The following is a 19,750-nucleotide window of genomic DNA, read 5'->3' as shown; positions in this document are numbered from 1 at the left end:
TATCTCTGAAGCAGACGACTTCTCAAAAATTGTAGACCAGTGTTATGGGCAGAGTTTTTAGCACCACCTAGATTGTAGCATCACCTACAGTTACGGTTGCCAGTTTTCATTTGCCAGACTTTTAAGCTGAGAATTTTTTCCATGCCAGATAGGGTGACCAGATGTCCCGATTTTATAGGGACAGTCCCAATCTTTGGGGCTTTTTCTTATATAGGCACCTATTATCCTCCTCCCCCATCCCGATTTTTCACACTTGCTATCTGGTCACCGTAATGCCACGTGTCTGTGCCAGGCTGATTTTTTTTTGTCTTTTTTTGTCTTTTTTTTTTTTAAATTTCACCTAGTTTCTGAGAACTGAAAACTGCCCAAGGTGGTGGAGTCTCCTTCCTTGGAGGTTTTTAAGGCCCGGCTTGACAAAGCCCTGGGTGGGATGATTTAGTTGGGAATTGGTCCTGCTTTGAGCAGCGGGTTGGACTAGATGACCTCCTGAGGTCCCTTCCAACCCTGATATTCTATGATTCTATGATTCATACTTGGCCAAGCGTCTGAAAAATCTCATTTTGAATGTACTCAGTAGAGACTTGTTTGAAGTTTGGAAGCTAAAATCTCCAAGAGTCCTTCTATACTGGGCATGCGCCAGCCAAAGACTGCAGGTGCTGAGCAGGACTTTCCTGAACACTGGGGTACGAGGCCCAAGAACTTAGAGCAGAAGCGAGGTAGAGGTAGGGAAGCAGTTAGGGGAGCAGACCAGGAACCAGATTTGGGGCTGAGGAAGCAAAGCCGGATGATGGCGAGAACCAGGGTAGGAGGTGGATCAGAGCAGAGGGTGTGGATGACAGGAGTTGGGGGAGAGGAACAAGAGCTAAGGGGTGGGACAGGTGGATAGAAGCAGAATGAAAGGGGTAGAATCATAGGGTTAGAAGGAACTGCAAGGGTCATCTAGTCTATCCACTGCCAAGATGCAAGATTTGTTGTATCTAAACCATCCAAGACACGTGGCTATCCAGCCTCCTTTTGAAAACCTCCATGGAAGGAGCTTCCACGACTTCCTTAGGCAGTGTGTTCCATTGTCCTGCTGTTCTTACAGTTAGAAATTTTTTCCTGAGATTTGATCTAAATCTGCTAGTTTGAACCCATTGCCTCTTGTTCTCTTTTGCTGCAGAGGGAAGGACAACTTTTTTCTATCTTTTTTTTTTTTTTTTTAAATAATAGCCTTTCAAGTATCTGAAGACCGCCATCATATCCTCCCTTAATCTCCTCTTTTCCAAAGTAAACATACCTAGTTCCTTCAGTCTTTGCTCAGATCACTTGCATTCCAACCCTTTGATCATCTTTGTTGCTCACCTCTGGATCTTTTCCAGTTTCTCTACCTCCTTTCTATACATTGATGACCAAAATTGGATACAGTACTCCAGCTCAGGCCTAACCAGCACTGAGAAGAGCAGTACTATCACCTCCTGTGACTTGCCTTCTATGCCTCTGTTAATGCAACCTAAAATTGCATTTGCTTTTTTTGCAACTGCATCACATTGCTGACTCATGTTGAGGCTGTGATCCTAGATGCTTCTCAGCAGTGCTGCTGCCAAGCCAGTTTTTCCTCATTCTGTATTTGTGCATTTGGTTTTTCTTCCCTAAGTATAGCACCTTAAATTTGTCTTTGTTGAATTTCATTTTGTTGTCTATAGCTCAGTTCTCTAACTTATCAAGATCCCTCTGAATTTTAGCTCTATCTTCTAAATTGTTGGTTCCCACCTAGCTTTGTGTCATCTGCAAACTTGATCAGCATGCTCTTTATACCCACATCCAGGTCATTAATAAGGATGTTAAACAACATTGGATCCAGAACAGATCCCCATGGATCCACACTTGAGACCTCCCTCCAATCCAATATCAATTCAACCGATCGGGGGAGGGGAGCAAGAGCTGGAAGATGGGAGAGCTAGATAGAAGCAGAAAGGGACAGACCGGCTGGGGGCATAGTGGTAGAAGGGTTTATGATCATCAAAACCTGGACTTGAACTCAGGAGTACTGAATCTGAACATTCTTCTCCTGTTACCAAATAGCTATGAAATCCACTGGCAAAGTGTGTATCCTCCTCCTTCTCTATTGGAAGGTCCACATGAAGGATAACAGCCTTCTACTGCTACAAGTCATTTTATTAGTTCAAGTGTTCTATGCTATGAATTTAAAGGTCCCAACCCAGGTGATGACCCATGGGGGAGGGGGGTCAATCTAATTCCACATGGGGGAATTTCTTGTTCGTTTTTTTCCATGTTGATATATATATTTTTTTTTAGAAAATACTTTGGAAATTACATACAAAAATTGCCTGTGCAACCTTAGTTTGGAGGATTTGTGCACATGCATCAGGATAGTGATTACATGGTCACATACACTATTTTTTCATAGGACCCCTGCCTCATTATTTTATATATGTATAAACATATATGTAAACATCATCCTAAATCATTTCTCATCAACTAAACACACTTCAAACTTCTGCTGCCTATTTATCTAGGTACTTACATTCATAGATTCCAGGGCCAGAAAGGACCATTTTGATCGTATAGTCTGACCTCGTGTCTAACACAGAATTATTATTCCCCACAATAATTCCTAGAGCAGATCTTTTAGAAAAAAATATCCAATCTTGATTTAAAAATGGTCAGTGATGGAAAATCCACCACAACCCTTGGTAAGCTGTTCCAATGGTTAAAGTGTCCCCCTGTAGTATGTAGCCCCTTGTCACTGGACATTCACAGAATTACCAGATTTGCTGTCCCCAAGGGAACAGTATATACACATTTTGACTGATACAACTCAGGGTCAGGTCCTTTATAACATTACAGCACTAAGATATAGTTATAGTTAAAACAATCATAAGCTTATTATCAAAATAAAGATATACGAGATAACGAGTAAGGATAATGGAAGCAGAAATGACTACATATAAAACAATAAGGATAACATGCTTCTTGTGTTTGGCACTGGTGCAACCACTGCTGGAATACTGTGTCCAGTTCTGAAGCTCACAATTCAAGAAGGATGTTCATAAATTGGAGAGTGTTCAGAGAAGATGCATGAGAATGATTAAAGGATTAGAAAACAGACTTCAGATTTACAGTTTAATAGAGTCTCAAAGTGCTCCTTCCGACATTGCTTGAGGACTACATTGTCCTTAAGAAGGGGGGAGCTGTCCTGAGATCGCAGAGGGGTTGTGCCGCATGAGCTTGGCTCATAGGTGGCTTTCGTTACTTGAAAAAAGCTTCACATGTTATGTTGATCAGCGAAGCTCTGGGTTTCCATGGCCTTTGCTTGCCACCACTGATTCTTGATGTCACACAGCCTCTTTTGAACTACAGCTTTTAGCCGATGATGATAAGTCTCTCGTTTTTGCTGATTAGAGGCTTTATTTTGCCAAGCGCTAAATGCGCTTCTCTTCTGATAAACAAGTTCTAGGATTTCCTTGTTGTTCTCATCAAACCGATCCTGATGGTAGTTAGTGGAATAGCCAATCGATTTCAGCATATGCCTTGTGAATAATGATCTTGAACTCCTCCCAGCGTGTTTGGATATCATTGTTGTTGTGAGGTAGGGCAGAGAGCCTCTCGATAATGCGTTGCTGAAGGGTCTCATGACTAGTGTGATTTTTGAAGTGCCCTGATGTTAAATCTCTTCCACATTCCTTTTGATTGTTTACGGTGTTGTGGTGCAAGCCGCATGTTCATGATTGATCTGACCAGAAGATGATCTGTTCAGCAGTCATCTGTATCTCTCGTAACTTGTATAATATGGACATCAGTATAATCACAGGCTCTGACGATGACATAGTCAAGATACCTGTGTCCAGAACGTGGGTGGTTCCAAGTGGTCTTATATTTCTCCCTCTTTCTAACTATGGCATTTGTGATAAGCAAATCATGCTCCACACTTTTGCTGAGGAGGAGAATGCCATTAGAGTTGACATTTCCCACCCCTTCTTTTCCAGTGGTGCCCCTTCAGAGTTCGGTGTGTCACCCAACTCTTGCATTGAAGTCACCCATGGGGATAACCTTGCCTTTCTTTTCTGTGGTAATCAGGACTGCATCAGGAGCACAGTAAAACGTCTCCTTTTTGTCTTCCATCATCATCAAGTGTGGGAGCATACACGCTGATGACCGTGGCATACTCGTTGTTACCAAACTTAAGACAAAAAGTCATGAGACATTCGGTAATACCCATAGGGAGTTCTAAAAGCTGGCTAGCAATCTTATGCTTGATGACAAAACTAACACCATAAATACGCTTCTCTTCAGAAGACTTTCCTTTCCAAAAGAAGGTATAGCCATCTCCATCTTCTTTCAGTTGCCTGACTGGTCTCATTTAGGGCAGCAATATTAATATAATATCTTGCAAATTCTCTAGCTGTTATGGCAGTTCTTCTTTCAGGACAGTTATTGCTTGGGGAACCCATGAGAGTGCAAACATTCCAATTGGCAAACTTCATTTCTTTGCTTTGTATGTTCTGCTTTTAGGTAGAATGATCCCCCTGGACATGACCATCCAGCCGGGGTGTGTGAGAGAGAGTCTATGTTTAGGGCATCTTTTCTAGCCCCTCCCCCATTCAGGGTGAGCAGAGGTAATCCTGAAAAGGACTGCTCAGTCACAGCCGCAGCTGCGCTTCTATCTCAAAATTCCAAACGCAAGACGACCAACACATGGCTGCTGCCTGCATACAGATTTGTGACTAGGGACTCCCAGATATCACTGCTCCTGTCCCCCACACCACTCATCCATCACCGCAGGACTTTGTTAGTGGGAGATGTTAACACCATTGGCAGAGGCCTATGTGTGAAATCTTTTAACATGGGGGAGGCGGTGCGCCGGCGGCGGCCTCTCAAAACTTGACAGGGAGGAGCCCTGGACTTGGTGGCAGGGATGTCCAAGACAACCAGTTGGGGTCTTGAAGTTTGGACCACACTTTATTTGGAACCTTCCTTCAGAACTGTTTGCCAAGAGTGGCCCTCCCAGGAGTATAAGACTCCGGACAACGTAGTTCTGAGGGTCATTGGGACACACAAGCCTCTCCACCACAACAAGGTAATGGTTCAAGGAGATGACCACCTGACCTAAAGAATGATAATGTGATAATTTTAAAGAAAGTGGACAAGTCAATGTTCGGGAATTACTGAGGCATTGTGCTGGGAAGATACTCGCTTGCATTCTTTTGAACTGTCTCCTCCCTCTTGCAGAAGACGTCCTTCCAGAATCCCAATGTGGTTTCAGACCATCTTGAGACATCCACTGACATGATTTTTGTTTCCCAACAGATCCAAGAGAAATGGATAAACAATGGCTGGTGTTTATCACAACACCAGCCATTGTTTATGGCATTTATTGACCTAACTAAGGCCTTGGATTCCATCAGTCATGAAGTTGTTATCTAGGCTCAGTTGTTCATTGAAGTTCATTTGCATTCTCAGGCTACTTCATAATGGGATGACTGCCACCATCCAGTTCACCATCTGTATTGGTGTTAAGCAGGGCTGTGTTATTGCCCCAACCCTTTTTTCCATCTGTCTTGCCATGATCTTGTTTCTTATTCGTGACTTCCTTTCTTCTGGAATAGGGATTGAGTATCACATGGATGGCCAGCTCTTCAACCTTTGGCATCTTCATTCTAAAATTAAGGTCACCAGGACTGTTATTACCGACCTTCAGTATGCTGATGACTGTGCTATCCTCATGCACACCAAGGCTGACTTGCAATCCACCCTAGACTTTTCTCAGGTGCCTATCATAGCCTGGCGCTTTCCCTCAACATTGGCAAGACTAAGGTGCTCCACCAGCCTGCCCCAGCACAAGTTTCCGTCTCTCACAAATTGTCATCAGTGGTGAATTCCTGGAAAACTTTGGTAGCCACCTCTCCCAGACAGCCAATCTAGATGTTGAGATCAAACATAGGATCCATTGTGCCAACTCATCCTTCAGAAAGTTGCTTCATCATGTCTTCATTGACAGAGATCTGTGGATGTAAACTAAGATTCTGGTCTATAATGCACTCTTCTTTATGGGTGCGAGACATGGGTGACATACTGAAGCCATCTTACACATCTGGAATGGTACCAACAATGCTGCTGCAGGAAGATTTTCCATATTAGATGGGAAGACTGTCGCACCAATGCCAGCATTCTCTCTTCAGCTAATATCACCAGTGTTGAGGCGAAGATTATAAAACATCAACTTTGCAGGGCTGGTCATTGTGTTCGGATGGCTGATACTCGATACTCTGAAGCAAGTCCTCTTTTCTCAACTTAGTCATGGTAAGAGGATTTGTGGGGGACAGAGGAAATGCTACAAGGACACCATGAAAGTATCTTAAGAAGGGAGGTCATGAACTGGGAAGAGCTGGCTGGCAATAGACTGCAATGGCATTGCATCATACATCAAGCTTCAGCCCGTTTTGAAGATAATGTCCTTGCTCAAGAAGCTGAGAAATGGCAGAGGAGGAAAGGAAAGTGTACAGCATCCCAGCCAGCAGTTATGCTGTCTCCAAACAACCACCTCTCATATATGTGGAAAATCCTGTAGAGCCCGGGTTGAATTCCTCAGCCATTTTTAGTCTCATCAGTGACATTTCTCCTGTCAGACATCATCCTCATATTGAGGGATAGCTGAAGATGATAACAATTTTCAAAAGTACCTAAGTAGGTTATGCACCTAATTCCTATTGATTTCAATAGGAGTTAGGCACCTAACCTGCTTAGGCACTTTTTAAAATCCCACTAGTGTCTATCTATATCTTTAGGTGTCTAAATACATTTTTGAAAATCTGGCCTTTTAGCCATTTAACAGCCATGAAAAGAGCCTTAACTAAGGGCCTGCAGACTTGTTTCTGTTAGGAGAATAGTCCATGGAGAAACTTTTCACCTGGTACCAACTTTTGCACTAGGGAATAGAGAAAAAGTAGACCAAAACAGGGGAGCTATATTGAAAGAGAGGGGGGAAATGGAAGAAAGAGAAGAAAATAGGGAGGGATCTAGAAGAGAGAGAGGGAAAGTGAAGATGATGGGAATGGCAGAGAGAGGGAGAAGGGGGAGAAAACAGAGAGATTGAGAACTAGGGACTTCACATAAAGGTAGAGAAAGAGAGGAAAGAAGTGGAAGATAATGGGTGAAAATGTAAAACAAAAATAGATGAAAAAGGAGTGAGATGGAGAGAGATTCAGCAAACAACAACAACAACCAGGGAAATGCAGTAATGGGAAATGGCAGAGTCCTGATGCAAACCTGTCACAAATAGGGGAATACACACCCAAAGGGATGGGAACTACTGATCTAGACATACATGTAGGGTGTAGCATTATTTGGTTCATTCAGGGTTGGGGAATTATTAAATTCTGCATCCTTCTAAGTAGGAGTTCTAGAATTAAGATATTAGGGTGTGGGTAATAGAACTGACTTGTGAAGGTACAACAATATTAACTAAACAAGTATAGTTCTGGGGAGTGATGGCAGCATAGATATACAGACAGTCCTTGATTTTATGATGTTCGACTTACGATAAACAGCACTTACAACGTTTCTGAATTTACACCCTGATTCGACTTACAATTGGTTTAGACTTTACGATGCTCGGTCCCGCAATGGAGTGGATTGTGGTTCCGAGTTACGACGTTTTGACTTATTATGCAATTTCCATGAACCAACTGTGCCATAAGTCCGAGGACTGCCTGTATCTCATTTATGCTAGAAAACATAGTCTCTGTACAAGCACATGCTGGAAATTTTCAAACACTGTATTGAGTCATACAAATTCATCTGCTTTAGAACTCTATCTCATATTTTCCAGTGATTTCATACACAGTGACTTACAGCCATGTCTTTATCTTGTTCCATTCCCAATTCCCATCACATTCAGTAGTAGTTTTAGGTAGTAACACATGGCAAGGTAAAGCCCTTAGCTTTTACTAAACAATAGATAAATGGGAAGTGCTTTAGCAACTCAGCAAATAAAATAAAACAGTAGCCCTGATGCACACATATTTGCTCTTGTTTAATTTCATAAGAAGTTGACTGAGTTTATACTGTTTTCATTGTATGCGTTGCTGTAGGTTAAAAGCATAGAGTGGAAATATTTTTTGAAGTGAAAATTTCAGTCCTATGTAGGTGGTCACAACTCCACTGACTTCAAAAATGTGATGTCTGTTTGTCATAAAACTTCAATTCACCTGGATTTGTGAATACTGAGCAGTTTTGAAAAACAGTCTATAGGGGCCCAAAATTAGAAGTAAGTTTTGAAATGTCCCTTAATATTTAGCCTAAGGACTCTCTTTGAGTCAGTGACAGAGCTCAGAATAGAAACCAAGAACCCTGAATTCCAGGCCCTGTTCTAACCACATAACTTGTAGTAAGTTATTGCTTTACTGCTATTTAAAGGACTAGTAAGAATTTTCTTTCTTTTTTTCTTCACCCTAGAAACTACCTCTTCAGGTTACATCTTGAAGATCTATCTCTAATCCAGGTATGTGCAATATATTTTTCTGTTTGTCTCAATTAGTTCCTGGTTTTGATGTGATGAAATAGATGTTTCAAAGCTGTTAATCAGGATATTCAGATGCTTCATAGCTACAGCAGACTGAATGGCTATTTTTGTCATCTTTGTTGCCCCTCATTATGTAAATCACATTACTCATTTTAATTCCAGATTAGCCTTTGTCCTGGGCCATACAGTCCTGCTGTTATCTCACTATCTACTGTGATTTTTTGTGAGAGTTAATACTTACAAAATGGAGGATGGGGAGAGAAATGGTTGTTGTACTGCAGAAGTGGTTTGACTTGCAATTGAGCACCCTGCTATGGTTTTGTTGTGAAACTCTCTTAAGAATCCATTATCCTTTCTTTATAATTGTAAATGAAGGAGTGTACCCACATTTGCTAAGGAACTGCAAACAGCAAGGGAAAAACAAGGGTTGTGATAAACAAATACAAACTAATCTGCTTGCCTTATTTAATACAGCTAATTGCCTTTTAAAATTATTAGAGCTTGAAATCCAAGTCTTCAGTCTTCAAGAAAAGATTAGAAAAAAACTCAGATTAATTAATTTTCCCCTGAACTTTGTAAGGACTTAAGAAGCTTCAACATTCAGAATTTGTCATGTATCTCAGCCTTATATTCACACTGGTCTCTGAATCCCTTTTCTTTTTACAGCAATACTGTAGTATTCTTGCCATGTGCACACTGCCAAAAGCAAAAGAATTTCTCATCCTTTTTGAGTTCTTGGCTCTAAACATTGTTTTACTGAATTTGATTTAAATTGGCTGTGTGTTACGGTATGGTAATACAAAATAGGAGTTTGTAGTTTTTGACACCTTTGTTGTTTTTGTTTTTTACTGTAATATAAACTAGTTTTAAGTTGAAATCCCTGGCTATTATTCCATAATACAATCTTGTATTTTTAAATATGAAAAAATGTCAATTAATTGGAGCTAGTCTGGCCTTGTGATTTGTGGAGCCCCAAGGTTTTATACGTGTACAAATTAGGCCAAGAAATGCCTTGCCCTATGGTCCCACAGTAGTAGAGGCAAAAGATTAAGCGATCTAGTGAGCTGCCACAATTACAGCATCCCACAAAGTAGTGTTGCTTGTTCTTAAGGTCGGACATCAATTGCATTATCAGAGTTTTAATATTATCTACTCTGAATCCAGGTTAACTACTTTCACCTAAGGATTTTCAATTTACATTTCACTTCCTTAAATATTGTTCAGTTTTTCAATATGGAGATTCTTCTGGACCCAAGGCACTAAAATGGATCTGAAGCAGCCATTAGCATTTCATAGAATCATAGAATCCTAGAAGATTAGAGTTGGAAGAGACCTCAGGACTGCTAATCCAAACCTCTGCTCAAAGCAGGACCAACCCCAACTAAATCATCCCAGCCAGGGCTTTGTCAAGCCGGGCCTTAAAAACCTCTAAGGAAGGAGATTCCACCACCTCCCTAGGTAACCCATTCTAGTGCTTCACCACCCTCCTAGTGAAAACTTTTTTCCTAATATCCAACCTAGACCTTCTCCACTGCAACTTGAGACCATTGCTCCTTGTTCTGTCATCTGCCACCACTGAGAACAGCCTAGCTCCATCCTCTTTGGAACCCTCCTTCAGGTAGTTGAAGGCTGCTATCAAATCCCCCCTCACTCTTCTCTTCTGCAGACTAAATAATCCCAGTTCCCTCAGCTTCTCCTCATAAATCATGTGCCCCAGCCCTCTAATCATTTTTCGTTGCCCTCCGCTGGATTCTCTCCAATTTGTCCACATCTTTTCTGTAGTGTGTGTGTGTGTATGGGGGCGGGGGGGTGGGGGGGCTCACCAATGCTGAATAGAAGGGAATAATCACTTCCCTCGATCTGCTGGCAGTGGTCCTAATAATGCAGCCCAATATGCCATTAGCCTTCTTGGCAACAAGGGCACACTGTTGACTCATATCCAGCTTCTCGTCCACTGTACTCCCCAGGTCCTTTTCTCCAGAACTGCTGCAGAAGGTCCCCCAGGACTCTGCACTTGTCCTTGTTGAACCTCATCTGATTTCTTTTGGCCCAATCCTCCAATTTGTGTAGGTCACTCTGGACCCTATCCCTACCCTCCAGCGTATGTACCTCTCACCCTAGCTTAGGGTCCTCTGCGAATTTACTGAGGGTGCAAATCATCCCATCATCGAGATCATTATTGAAGATGTTGAACAAAACTGGCCCCAGGCAGGACCAACCCTTGGGGCACTCCGCTTGATACCGGCTGCCAACTAGACATTGAGTCGTTGATGACTACTCGTTGAGACCGACGATCTAGCCAGCTTTCTATCCACTTTATAGTCCATTAATCTAATCCATACTTTTTAATTTGCTGGCAAGAATACTGTGGGACACCATATCAAAAGCTTTGCTAAATTCAAGGTATATCACGTCCACCGCTTTCCCCGTATCCACAGAGCCAGTTACCTCATCATAGAAGGCAATCAAGTTGGTCAGGCATGACTTGCCCTTGGTGAATCCATGTTGACTTTTCCTGATCACCCTCCTCTCCTCCAAGTGCTTCAAAATGGATTCCTTGAGGATCTGCTCCATGATTTTGCCGGGGACTGAGGTGAGGCTGACCGATCTGTAGTTCCTCAGATTCTCCTCCTTCCCTTTTTTAAAGATGGGCACTATATTTGCCTTTTTCAATCATCTGGGACCTCTCCCAATCGCCACGAGTTTTCAAAGACAATGGCCAATGGCTCTGCAATCACATCAGCCAATACCCTCAGAACCCTCGGATGCATTGTGTCCGGCCACATGGACTTTTCTAAATAGTGCTTAACCTGTTCTTTCACCATTGAGGGCTGCTCACCTCCTCCCCATACTGTGCTGCCCAGTGCAGCAGTCTGGGAGCTTACCTTGTCTGTGAAGATTGAGGCAAAAAAAGCATTGAGGACTTCAGCTTTTTCCACATCATCTGTCACTAGGTTGCCTCCCGCATTCAGTAAAGGTCCCACACTTTCTATGACCTTCTTCTTGTTGCTAACATACTTGTAGAAACCCTTCTTGTTACCCTTCACATCCCTTGCTAGACGCAACTCCAAATGTGCTTTGGCCTTCCTGATTACACCCCTGCATGCTCAAGAAATATTTTTATACTCCTCCCTAGTCATGTATCCGAGTTTCCACTTCTTGTAAGCTTCTTTTTTGTGTTTAAGCTCCCCGAAGATTTCTCTGTTAAGCCAAGCTGGCTGCCTGCCATATTTGCTATTCTTTCTACACATTGGGATGTTTTGTTCCTGCACCTTCAATAAGGCTTCTTTAAAATACAGCCAGCTCTCTTGGACTCCTTTTCCCCTCATATTAGCCTCCCAGGGGATCCTGCCCATCAGTTCCCTGAGAGAGTCAAAGTCTGCTTTTCTGAAGTCCAGGGTCCATATTCTGCTGCTCTCCTTTCTTCCTTTTGTCAGGATCCTGAATTGGACCACCTTCTGATTACTGTTGCCCAGGTTGCCACCCACTTCTACTTCCCCAACCAATTCTTCCCTGTTTGTGAGCAGCAGGTCAAGAGGAGCACGGTCCCTAGTTCGTTCCTCCAGCACTTGCACGAAGAAGTTTTCCCCAACACTGTTTAAAAATTTCCTGGATTGTCTATGCACTGCTGTATTGCTCTCCCAGCAGATGTTAGGATGATTGAAGTCCCCCATGAGAATCAGGGCCTGTGATCTGGAAACTTCTGTTAGTTGTCTGAAGAAAGCCTCGTCTACCTCCTCCTCCTGGTCTGGTGGACTATAGCAGACGCCTACCAGAACATCACCTGTGTTGATCTCGCCTCGAAGACTCTTATTTGTTTTGTTAGTGTGTAGATTAAAGTTCACAATTTGCCACTGACAGAGATAATGGCTCCAAACAAGATATAGCTGTCTCTAATGTGTCCGAGATCTATAGATTATAGGAGTATCTCAATTTCCACTGAATATTTTTTTAAACTACTGTTGGGGGGAAAACAGAACAAAGAAGTCCAGCACAGAAATCCGTGTTTATGTTATATGACGTTCCTGATTTACAGGGCTGAGCAGAAGCCCTTCAGTCCCACAGTCCTTTGAAATTCTGTGTTGGTGTGGTCTTTTATCCAAAGTCCAAAACTTTTCCTAGTGCTTTCTAAGTCAACATTTCTGCAGCCTTTGACACTGCTTCCTCCACTCCCCTTCCATGTCTTTTTAGACTGACCATATTTCCAAACAAAGAAACAGAACACGTGGCCATTTTCTCCCATCATCACCTCCTTCACTTCTTCCTCTCTCTCAGCATACCTTTTCCATTTCCAGCTTTTTTCTTTTACTCTTAAAATCCACCACAATAGCTTGCATTTACTCCATATTAGTTCTCTTATTTTCTTTCCCTTTTTGTTCTCTTCTTTCTCTCTGTTAATATCCCCTCACCTGGTCCTTCCTGGCTCATTACTGATGTAAAAAAAACATCAGGACAATCTCTATCCCAAAGATCTGCTCTTAAAGGCCCGTATATGCTCCTGTTCATTGAGACATTCCCTGTAGCAGCAGTTCAAGATCAGCCATGGGGTTGCTAAAGTCCTGGTTTCCATATAACTAGCCAGAACACAAGGAGTGTCCCTTAAAATTGTGAAAATACCAGTGAACTGGGAGATCTGGTCACCTTAATATTTATGTATTAAAACAATGTTATCTACTGATGCCATATACAGTAACTCCTCACTTAAAGTCATCCCGGTTAACTTTGTTTCGTTGTTACATTGCTGATCAATTAGGGAACATGCTCGTTTAAAGTTTTGGAATACTCCCTTCTAATGTCGTTTGGCAGCCGCCTCCTTTGTCCACTGCTTGCAGGAAGAGCAGCCCATTGCAGCTAGCTGGTGGGGGCTTGGAACCAGGGTGGACCGGCAGCCTCCCCACTCCCCCAAGTTCCCTGTGCTGCAGCCGCCCAGCAGGCTATTAATTGCCGGGCAGTTCAGCTGTCCCTCCCCCGACTGCCATGTGCTGCTCCTGCCCTCTGCCTTGGAGCTGCTCCCAGAGACTCCTGCTTGCTGTGCGGGGGGAGGGGGGGGGAGGGGCGCTAATGTCAGGGTGTCCCCCTCTCCCCTGCTCCTGCACCCCGCTTACCCCTTCTCCATATAGAGCAGGGAGGGGACATGGAAGGAGAGAGACAGAGAGAGCTTGGGGCAGCAGCTGCTGTCTCAACTTCCTGATCCACTTAAAAACACAATGCACTTAAGAGTGGGTCAGCTTACTTAAAGGGCCAGTGTGCATCTCTCTCTCTCTCTCTCTCTCCCACACACAAGGTATGTGTCTGTCTCTGCTATGCTGTCTCCCCTCTCTCGTGTTCGTGCTGCCTTGTGTGAGAGACTATATTAACAACAATATGTTAACCCTTGAGGACTCAGCCGAGTGCTAGTTCATCATTTAGCAGCAAGGCATTCCCTGGGAAATGTCCCTCCCTCTTCCACCCTCTGACTTCACCACCTCAACCAAGCTTCACAATCATCATAGCTGTGAACAGTATTAAATTGTTTGTTTAAAACGTATACTGTGTGTATATCTATATAATATATAGTTTTTGTCTGGTGAAAAAAATTTCCCTGGAACCTAACCCCCACATTTATATTAATTTTTATGGGGAAATTGGATTCGCTTAACATCGTTTTGCTTAAAGTCGCATTTTTCAGGAACATAACTATAACATTAAGTGAGGAGTTACTGTATTGGTTTGGAAATGTTAAGCGATAGAAGGATCTCTCGAAGTCTTATCAGAAAACTTCACTAATAAGAGAAATGCAAACTGTTCTCACTGAAACTTAGAATAACATGAAACTTGCCAACTTATGTTATGAACACAAAACTGACATCATGTGTGCCTGATGTTCATAAGCTTTTCAAGTGATTCTGGACCCAGTTTCAAGCATATCTGGGCTACTTTATGTTTGCACTTTGAAATCACATTTTTGTAAATCCCAAGAGTTAAAAAATCATGAGATTATCTGTTTTAAAAATAATATATTTTGGTTTTTTTTTTTTTTTTTTTTAAATTTCAGGCTTTTATGGTTCATGTTTTCAAGCTTCTCTCCACAATCATGAGAGCTAGAATCTTCAAAAAAAAAAAAAAAAAAAAAGAAGAAAGAAACTTTAACATAATCAAATAAGTACAGGTTAAAGTGCTCTTATGGTGGCAGGCAGGGGGAGCCCATAAAAATCAAAATCAAAGAATGAAACTGTAAGTGACTGAACATTTTGAAACTTTACATAATGGCAGAAGAAATTTTCTCCTAACCTGTCAATTTTACATCTTTGCTTTTACACAGTTGTTGTTGTCATAATAATAACATAAAAACTTCAATCTAATTTTTCTTCCCGAGTTGATCACTTTGATCCAGCCTTTGTAAAAATATGCATCTGGTTTACAGCTAATAATCTACATTTTCACACCTGGAAGAGGATTTGTACAGTAATACCTAGCAGTAGGAAGTCTGCAGTGTAGCACACTAAGAACACAAAGGGGATGGAGACAATCCAACCCAGAGATCTATTGTTCCATTATTTTGGAAAATTGCTCAAGATCTATCTTTATGTTGTCTCTTTTCTGAGGGAAGAGGAAAATAGCTGAATCTTCCTCACTCACAAGAGATACTACAGGCATCAGAACAGAGATGAATGTTCCAATTCACCACCTGTTTCACCAGTTTCTGAACAGATTGTTATAGCTTTGTTTATTTTGTGAGAATTGGCTCAAAGTTTTTGTTTGTTTTTCAGCCTAAACTAACTTGTCAATTTATTTTGACCTACTAGTTGGAAGTGTTTATCTAAGAATCTGGTAAAGAGTAGAGAGTGCTGAGATTTAGATCTTGATCCTTAAGGCTAATGCATATGAATAACTGTGCACATGCCTGAGTACTCCCAAAAGCTTCAGTGGGACTATGCATGTGCTTTGCTTTGCAGGACTCGGCCCTTAGGTAGGACCACACATTGTTATCCCAAATGTCCAGAGTTTCAGACTAAAGGCAGGTCTACACTTAAAACCTGCAATGGCACTTCAGTGAAGATGCTACTATGCTGATGGGAAAGCTTCTTCCATTGGGGTAGTTAATCCACCTCTGTGAGAGGCAGTAGCTACATCAACAGGAGAAACCCTCCCACTGACATAGCTCTGTGTATGCCAGGGGTTAGGTTGGTTTAACTGTGTTGCTCAGGGTTGTGGATTTTTCACACCCCTGAGCAATGTAGTTATACCAATGTAAGTTTGTAGTGTAGACCTGGCCTAAGTTTAAAAAAATGCATAATAGCCATTTAGCAACAGCAAGATAATAGTTGGAATTCTTGGTTTTAAATTTGTCTTTAAACTTTAAATTTCTATTTTATCATTACAAAGTGCCATTTTATAGTAACAATTACGGTATTTTCAAAATCATTAATACAGTAAAATAACTACACCCTGTTTCATGCAATTGCCTAATAACTTTGCAAAGGATACATTCACATTTATTGGTTAAAAAGAAATATTCTGTATTGATTAGAGAGACTTACTCAGGAAATCTTTATACAGGGTGCATTCTATTTATTATCCCTTATTAAAAACTCCATTTGAAATGTAAATCTCCACAGAGGAAATGAAAAGCAGGTTAACATTTATCAAAAAGATAGCACTTCCATTAGAGTAGCATCTTGTAAAAGTGATAGTTAGATTACAAGAGACAAGATGTGTATCTAAACATAAGATAGGGTGTTATCTAGTAAGTTGTCATCACTCATTGCTGGCACATTGAAACTGCCATCCAGTGTCATGGTTCTGTGCTCTGTCCTTTAGAGCAAAGTCCTATTGTTTGGGTTAGCAACTTTACTATGAAAATGTCTATAGTGAACCAGCATTTGACATGTCTCAGCAGTTATCTTTGTGAAGGGGATAAAGATGAGTTAAAAAGGCTGAAAGCCCTTTAATCTCCTGCCAGGGAAGCATATAAGTAAAATAAGTTCAAAGCTGACTCTTGGAACAACGAATGTATGTTGATTATGGATTAGGAAAAAAAGCCTTACAAAGCACTAGTTGTAGGATGGGTATTTCACTCCTCAGAATAGGACATGAAGTTTATAGGCCTCATTATTATAAAGGTTACTATACTGTACCCCTTTAAAAACAATTTTTTTAACCCTTATGGAATTTTGTCCTTAAAGGTAAAAACTTTTAGCAAAGAAATCTACTGGACATCATATCTATCTATCTACTGTGTGTATATACTGACTGTATATATAGTTGTCCATCTAGACAGCACTAAGTTAGTCTACTGGGTATTTTTCACATATTTTTGAAAAGTTCTAAATGCACATAACTGTGCAAGTAATAATAGCTGTTAGAAGTCAAGAGTGGATGTTAGTAAGGAATGTCTTGACTATATAACTATATTTTCAAGAGAGTTCATTTTAAAAATAAATGAATATGGGTGCCTCTGTTGACTCACAGATCTGTGGGTGTTTACCATCAAATTGCTCTGTGTTCATTTGCAAAAGTCATAAAGATGTTCTCTTTTATCTAGTTGTGAGACTGAACAGAGAACACAAACATTTGTAGCCATTATTAACATTTCTGTTGGATCTGTTGAAAGTGGAATACAGTAAATGGCTTGCAAAATTTTACGATGTTTGTGACATGTAGATGTACTTAAATATATATGACCTATAAAGCCCTAAATGGCTTGAGATCTACCTACCTGAGAAACTGCCTGTCTCATCCATTTGGTATTGGCCTTCTGGCAGGGCGTTATCCTTGAACGACCCTCAGTTTTGGAATCCACCCCCCCCCTAATCTGAAATAGTCCAGATTTGCTGACCACAAGGCTTGTCTATTCAGGTTGCCAGTTCTCCCTATTTTATCATGAGTGTCATGATATGTTTATTAAGGTCACACCTCCTAGAGTTATGTGTCCTGAATAGCTCAGTGTTCATTTTTTAAAAAGTAAGGTTTTAACCCTCATGATGGTTTGGAAACATGACCCCAATGTATCCTAAAGTCTGAAAAGATGCAAGGCAAATAAAAAGTATTCATTTTTTTAAAAACCTCATTGGGTTAAAAACAATGTTGTGATTTTGGAGGACTGAATCAAGATTTTAGAATGCTTGGATTGATGATACTGGCATTTCGAGAGGCAGAGGCCAGACTGGGCCGTTGTCTGTGGGAAGGGATGTTGTGTGGGAGGGGAACTGCTTTTGAGGCTGACTGTTATTGTAGTGGACTGCTGCTAGGTTTTGTTTCGACTGACTGTATTTTTAAAGCTTGGCAGAAGCTCTTAGAGCATAGGAAAAGTTCATTTTTGAATGGATTGATAATAAAATAGTAATTAATGCCTACAGTTTAGATTAAATAGTGAAGTTTACTGAATTTTAGTATTTTTGGGGTGTAGTCCTGAAGTTTTTACACAGTATTAACCCAGGCAGAAATTCCATTGAAATTAAGGTCTTCAGGATCGGAGTCTTCATTTTTGCAAGTAGAGTACATGTGTGCCTGTATAGCTTGAAATAGTTGACAAATAGAACAATTCGTATAGAGAATGTCATTCTTTAAGAGTACAGTGTTTCTCGTTCTCTGCTGCTACCCTGGTTTATCTGTTGGTGTCAGCATTTTGTGAGGGAGGTAGGAAGAAAAAGAAAGCAGGGCATCATTTGTCATTTATTCACTCGATCTGTCATAGATTTGTGCCAGTACTGAAATATAAACACAAGTACATTTCTAAACAGATGGGTCTGGACACATCCATTTATCCAAGAAAAGTTTAGCTTTTTTTATTCCTGTCTCACATGGTCAGGTTGTATTTGCTGTTGGTTTACATAAATTTTCCATGCTTGTTTTGGTAATGCAGAAGGTAAAATAGGTACTGAAATTTTTCACTTTACCTACAGTAAAGCTTAGTTTTTCTTCTTCTTCTTTTTTTTTAATGTAAAGTACTTGTACTTAAGGTCCAAGATAAAGTGGATGTTAAAGTCACCTGGACATACAAGGTTTAGTTTGGTGACAAACTTAGAAAAAAGTAAAATCAATACAGTATACACACAAAAAGGGCCTGATTGGTTTTACAGAGGTGTAACTCAATTGACTTCACTGGATTTATGTTTGATTTACACTTGTGTAAGTGAGGGTCATCCAGCTGCATACTGTTGCATACAATATAAATAAATGTGTCTGAAGCCAATTTTCAAACTGCCTGTATCTTTTTTTCTTTTTTTTTAAAGAACGTAGCACTAATACTTACATCTTCACTGGGTTGTGTGATACTGATGTGGCTGTGGTATAGCAGCAATGATAAGCAGGCATTAATTAAAAAAAAAAAAGTCTTGGCAATAGCGCTGCTCTTCTCCAATTACCCAGAAGACTTATTTTTTTAAAAAAATAACAAATAGCTTATTTTCACTGCGTCTGCAACAGAGTCACAGTGTTTGTGAACAAGGCGGTACTTGTTCTGGCATTTGGGCTATCCTTTGAGAAGTGAGCTCTTTATTCAAAAAGTGTACTAGTCAGGGAAGATATTAAGAAAAGAGCAGAAAATATTAATGTCTAGGTTGAAAGCAGGTCCCCTGCTCCCTTAACACAATATGCCAGTGTGGAGTGGCTACTACAGCAGTAGCTTATGCGCTTGTGCCACTCAGCGCTTATGCCCCAAAGGTGTGACTATTAATGAACCTTTTAGAGATACTGACATGGAACTATATTGTACATGCTTGCCTGCGATTTTTTTTATGGGCACTGGTCCTATTCTGTACATCCTGCTGATCATTTTAAAAAAGATCATCACAGGGATCACAAAGGCCTTTATTTTCCAATCTTGTACAACTCTTGTCGTAACTATAAAGGGAAGGGTAACAGCCCTCCTGTGTACAATACTATAAAATCCCTCCTGGCCAGAGACTCCAAAATCCTTTTACCTGTAAAGGGTTAAGAATCTCAGGTAACCTGGCTGACACCTGACCCAAAGGACCAATAAGGGGACAAGATACTTTCAAATCTTGGTGGGAAGGCTTTTGTTTGTGCTCTTTGTTTTGGTAGTAGTTCGCTCTTGGGACTAAGAGGGACCAGACATCAATCCATGCTCTCCAAATCTTTCTGAACAAGTCTCTCATATTTCAAACTTGTAAGTACAGCCAGGCAAGGCGTGGTAGTTTTATCTTTGTTTTCTCAACTTGTAAATGTACCTTTTACTAGGGTGTTTACCTCTGTTTGCTGTAACTTTGAACCTAAGGCTAGAGG

At 41.0% G+C, this 19,750-nt stretch overlaps 1 protein-coding gene across 1 annotated transcript in view; it reads left to right on the top strand.

The window, feature by feature from the left end:
• SEMA5A (semaphorin 5A) overlaps positions 1 to 19,750 on the top strand; it is a 668,054-nt gene that overhangs the window by 244,110 nt on the left and 404,194 nt on the right. The window contains exon 4 of the mRNA XM_026659123.2: positions 8,458 to 8,503. Within this exon, the coding sequence (XP_026514908.1) occupies positions 8,458 to 8,503 (46 nt within the window). The remainder of the gene's footprint in view (positions 1 to 8,457; positions 8,504 to 19,750) is intronic.

The sequence above is a fragment of the Terrapene carolina genome, unplaced genomic scaffold (genome assembly GCF_002925995.2).
Source record: "Terrapene carolina triunguis isolate 2854851 unplaced genomic scaffold, T_m_triunguis-2.0 Scaffold580, whole genome shotgun sequence".
Taxonomy (NCBI): Eukaryota; Metazoa; Chordata; order Testudines; family Emydidae; genus Terrapene; species Terrapene triunguis.
This window is presented reverse-complemented; position numbering and strand designations above follow the sequence as displayed.